General features: G+C 35.4%; 1 protein-coding gene across 3 annotated transcripts in view; it reads left to right on the top strand.

Annotated features, from left to right (window-relative positions):
• SGCE (sarcoglycan epsilon) overlaps window positions 1-5346 on the top strand; it is a 68057-nt gene that overhangs the window by 45724 nt on the left and 16987 nt on the right. For all 3 annotated transcript variants that reach the window (XM_007450647.1, XM_007450648.1, XM_007450649.1), the window contains one exon: window positions 4262-4424. In XM_007450647.1, coding sequence (XP_007450709.1) covers window positions 4262-4424 — 163 coding nt within the window. The remainder of the gene's footprint in view (window positions 1-4261; window positions 4425-5346) is intronic.

Below are 5346 nucleotides of genomic sequence, written 5' to 3'. Positions count from 1 at the left end.
GTAGGGAAAAGGACAGGCGTCAAAGATGATGGTGCTTGAGCATCTGGCCATGCCACTCACCAAGAGAGAAGATGATGGAAGGAGCAACAGGTGGAGGTGGGGTGGGGTGATGATGAGCTCAGTTCGGAACATACTAAGTTTGTGAAGCTTCTGGATCATCCAGGTAGAGAAGAAAGTAGTTTGGCAGTATGTGTCAACTGTCATGAAAATGTTTCCACTTCTGGGCATCTCTTTTAAGATAGTAACATTAAAGAATATGCACAGAGATAGTCTTTACAATATTATTTATAACATCAAAAAATGAGAAGCAACTTACATGTCCAACTCTGAAATAATTACTGAATAAATCATGTGCACTTAAAAATTATACTTCTATAAAAATATAATTACAAAGACTGTACAATATGGTAAATGCTTATGACGCATTAAGTGAAAAAGCAGGATACAAAATTATATTTTAGAGATTGATTGCAATTAGGCTAAAATATATGCACTTGAAAAGTATTCTGCAAGGTACATTGGAAAATGAAAATCGTGATCTTGGTAATAGAAGTTAATTGTTTTTATATCCCACGTTTTATGTAATGTTTTTATATTGCTTTTATAATTTGAGGAAAAAAATAAAACATTTCAAAGCACCCAAAACGTATGCTTATGCCTATTTATGTTATCTTGAAGTGAATTAATTTAAAATCTTACTAATTATAAATGCAAATCAATGTTATGTAAAAGCAAGAGAACTTCTAACAGTTTTTAAAATATTTATTTTATTTCTGTATTTACAAATATATTTCACAGTTATCAAGGAAAAATATGGTCTTTGCTAAGCAGTTAATAAGGGGATAGAAATTGGCTTTATATGAAGCCTAAATGTTAAGAAATTGTTGTAAATGGAATATACTTCTTTTTTTAAATTTTTATTGTAGTGTAGTTGATTTACAATGTTGTGTTAGTTTCTGCTGTACAGCAAAGTGAATCAGTTATACATAGAAATATATCCACTCTTTTTTAGATTCCTTTCCCACGTAGGTCATTACAGAGTATTGAGAAGAGTTCCCTGCCGCTATACAGTAGGCCCTTATTAGTTATCTATTTTTTATATACTAGTGTATATATGTCAATCCCAATCTCCCAGTTTATCCCTTCCCCCCACCCCATCCCCTTTCCCCCTTGGTAACCATAAGCTTGTATTCTACATCTGTGACTCTTTTGCTGTTTTGTAAATAAATTCATTTGTACCATTTTTTTAGATTCCACATATGAATGATAGCATATGATATTTGTCTTTCTCTGTATGACTTACTTCACTCAGTATGATAATCTCTAGGTCCATCCGTGTGGCTGCAAATAGCATTATTTTGGTCTTTTTTTTTTTTTTTTTTTTGTGGTACGCAGGCCTCTCACTGTTGTGGCCTCTCCCGTTGTGGAGCACAGGCTCTGGACGCGCAGGCTCAGTGGCCATGGCTCACGGGCCTAACCACTCCACGGCATGTGGGTTCCTCCTGGACCAGGGCACGAACCTGTGTCCCCTGCATCGGCAGGCAGACTCTCAACCACTGCGCCACCAGGGAAGCCCCACCAGTGGTTTCTTATATCTACTTTTTCTGAACTTATAAATGTTTAACTTGATTTTAAATTTCAATCCATTATATACTATTTGTCTCCCAAAGACACCATAGTTTTTAAAAAATCTTTCAAATTAAGTCCAAATATAAAATTGACGTAAAGAGCAACCAAATGAATCTGTGTAATGGTACTCTGGGACACAGTTGTCAATTAAGGGTGTGACTTCATACTTACATACGTTTGAATTTTTGTGCCATACTTTTATTTCATTTCATTTTTTTTAAAAAAACAGCTTTTTTATTGAGATACACTTTACATACTATACAATTCACCTATTTAAAGTATATATAACTCAGTGGATTTAGTTTATTGACAAAGTTGTACAGTCATTACCACAGTCAATTTTAGAGCATTTTTATCCTCCCAACACTCCCCTCTCACACCCATTAACAGTCACCACTACCACAATCCCCAGCCCTAGGCAACCACAATTTATTTACTTGCTGTCTATAAATTTGCATATTCTGGACATTTCATATCAATGGAGTCATACAATATGTGGTCTTTTGTGACCAACTTCTGTCACTTAGCATATTGTTTTCAAGGTTCATCCCTGTTGTTTCATGTACAGTACTTTGTTCCATTTTATGGCTGGGTAAAGTATGGATATTTTACTTTTTATCCATTCATTAGTTGATGAGCATTTGCATTGTTTCCACTTTTTGACTATTAAGAAGAATGTTGCTGTGAACATTTATGTACAAGCTTTTTGGTAGGCATATATTTAAGTTTCTCTTAGGGTATATACTTAGGAGTGGAATTGCTGAGGTATATGGTAACTCTGTATTCAACCTCTTGAACTGCGAGGCTGTCTTCCAAGCACTTGCACCATCTTCCATTCCCACCAGCAGAGTAGGAGGGTTCCAGTTTCTCCCCATCCTCGCTAGCACTTCCTACTGTCTATCTTTTTCATTGTAGCCATTCTGATGGGTGTGAAGTGGTATCTCATTGTGGTTTTGATTTCTATTTTGCTGATGGCTAATGATGTTGAGCATCTTTTCATGCACTTATTGGACATTTGTATATCTTCTTTGGAGAAATATCAGTTCAGATCCTTTGTCATTCTGAAATTGGATTATTTGTCTCTTTGTTATGGAATTGTTAGAGTCTGTCATATGTTATAGGTATAAGTCCCTTATTAGACATATGACTTGTAAAGATTTTCTTTTGTTCTTTGGGTTGCCTTTTCACTTTCTTGATGATGTCCTTTGAAGCACAAAGTTTTAAAATTTGATAGTATCCAATTTATCTATTTTTTCCTGTTATTGCTGGAACTTTTGGTGTCATATCTAAGAAACTGTTGCTTAATTCAAGGTCATTAAAATTTGTGTCTGCTTTCTTCTCAGAGTTTAATAGTTTTAGCTCTTACATTTAAGTCTTTGATTTTTTTTTTTTGAGTAAATTTTTGTATGGTGTGAGATGGGGGTCCACCTTCTTTTTTTTGCATGTGGATATCCAGTTGTTCTGGTACCATTTGTTGTAAAGACTATTCTTTCCCCCATTGAATTGTCTTGGCACCTGTGACAAAATCAATTTACTAAAGATTTTAGTTTTGGACTCTGAATTCTATTCCACTGATCTACATGCCAAGCCTTAATGATAGTACCACACTGTCTTCATTACTATTGCTTTATAGTAAGTTTTGAAGTTGGTAATTGTGAGTCTTCCAACTTTGGTTTTCTTTTTCAAGAATTTTGTGTGTGGGTGGGTCCCTTGAATTCCCATATGAGTTTTAAGATCAGTTTGTCAATTTCTGCAAAGAAGACAGCTGGAATTTTGATGGGTTTATTCCATTTTGTAAGTAGTTATAGCATTGTCATTAGGAAAAGAAATAATATTTATTTAGAGTAATTTCCTGGTTTTCCCTTTTCTTTTGGAAAAAACCTATGAAATTCCTACCCTCTTAAGCTGCTCCAGGATTATTTAAATGCTATTATCACTAGCTTCACTTTTATTGTGAAACTCTTACTGGCAAATTGAATAGAGTTCTTTTCCCCTAGTTGCCAAGATACACATCAAGAAAATACATTTTGTTTGCCTAATTTGTATTTATCAAACAATAGCTTTTCTTTTATATTAGCTTCTTAAAGATTGAGGGACCTTATAATGAGGAACCTAACAGTAGGGGTCTCTGCAGTAGGAAAGCTGATGGATAAAACTCTTAGGTAGAATGCAGAAGTCTGCCTACAGCTCCACAACTCCAGGATGTAATATCACAATCTTATTAAAATGAAATCAGATGAAGGTTTATTACTGATAATTATTTTAGTGATAATATTATTTTCTAAGCAATTTAATTTAAGAATATTTTTGAATGTAGTCTACCAAATATTGTAATCGAAATATGATACATGATTATTTTGAATTAAATAGGGTGAAAAACTTTTTAGAAATTAACAGGGAATCAAGAGAGTGTCTCATACACCAAGGCACCCAGTAAATATTGGTTGAATAAAGGAAAGAATGAAAAGAAGCCCCTACATGAATCACTGCTTTTAAAGCCCAGGCCCCTACCTTAGGGATGATTGTAGATAATCCCTCAATTCAAAAGGATAAATCCTGCTTTCAGGGTAGATTGTTTTTCAGTGTTTCCAATTTTCTTAAAGGATAACCCGAGTGTTTCACATTTTTGCAGCGTTTATGTCATGGTTGGTGCCGACGTCCCATTTTCTTCTTGTTTACGAGAAGTTGAAAATCCTCAGAATCAACTGAGATGCAGTCAAGAAATGGAGCCTGTAATAACATGTGATAAAAAATTTCGTACTCAATTTTACATCGACTGGTGCAAAATTTCGTTGGTGAGTTTTTATTTTGTTTTTGCAAAGGTAATTAGAAGTGATGTGGCTGGAGATAGCATTTGACTAAAACCTGAATTGCTTTTAGGAACAAATCCTGGGTTTACTTTGTTAACTGCCGTTGACTTCCCTTGACTTTAAGGATTTGGCAAGTCCGTTGAAAGTGCATCCATTTAAGAAATAGTACCTCCACTTTTGTACTCAGTCTACTCTTGATTAGTTGTGGGGGCCAGATTAGCTTGGCAGGTGGTCCAAGTGTTCCCCCTGGACATCCAGGTGGCTGCTAAGTCAAGATAGATTTTGGAGTCAGTGTGACCTGTGCAGGAAGCCTCAGATATGCTGCCACTGTCCCACTTGGGAAGGGGAGACCAGAGTGCAATCACAGATCTGAAATAAAGCAATATTGTGCTATGATTCAATGTCCTAGAAATGCAGATTGTAGGGAGAGACCAAGGAATAAAAGGAAAAGCAGAGGAAAGTTAGACTCTTACCCCCAGCCCCGTAAATATTAAATATTTCTTTCTAAATCACTTTTTTAGTAGCATGCTCAAAGACTTAGGAACATATGGGTAAGATTTCCTGTATGTGAAAGGTATATATGATATTTTATATATAATTTATATTAATTTTTTTGATCCTCCTTTCTGGAAGATAGGAAAGTTGTTTCACTTCTTTAGCGACCTTTAGATTTAACTTCTGTCAACTCTTGATGATTGGTGGTGAGTGAATTAGGTCTAAGTTTAAAGTTGACATTTGAACAAATATCAACACATAAACACAACTGTCATTTCATGTCTTAGAGAACCAGCGGCAGGCACTTTTCCCAAATCCAGGATGGGAGAACATACTGCTCACACTGTGGCACTTAGCACCTGTGGCCCTTGGCCCCAGGCTCCTCTTTCCATGTCGCTGTGTCTTAGGAAAA

This window comes from Lipotes vexillifer, unplaced genomic scaffold, assembly GCF_000442215.2.
Source record: "Lipotes vexillifer unplaced genomic scaffold, Lipotes_vexillifer_v1.1 scaffold172, whole genome shotgun sequence".
In the NCBI taxonomy this organism is placed as follows: domain Eukaryota; kingdom Metazoa; phylum Chordata; class Mammalia; order Artiodactyla; family Lipotidae; genus Lipotes; species Lipotes vexillifer.
Note: the sequence above shows the minus strand (reverse complement) of the source record. Positions and strands in the feature narration are given on the sequence as shown.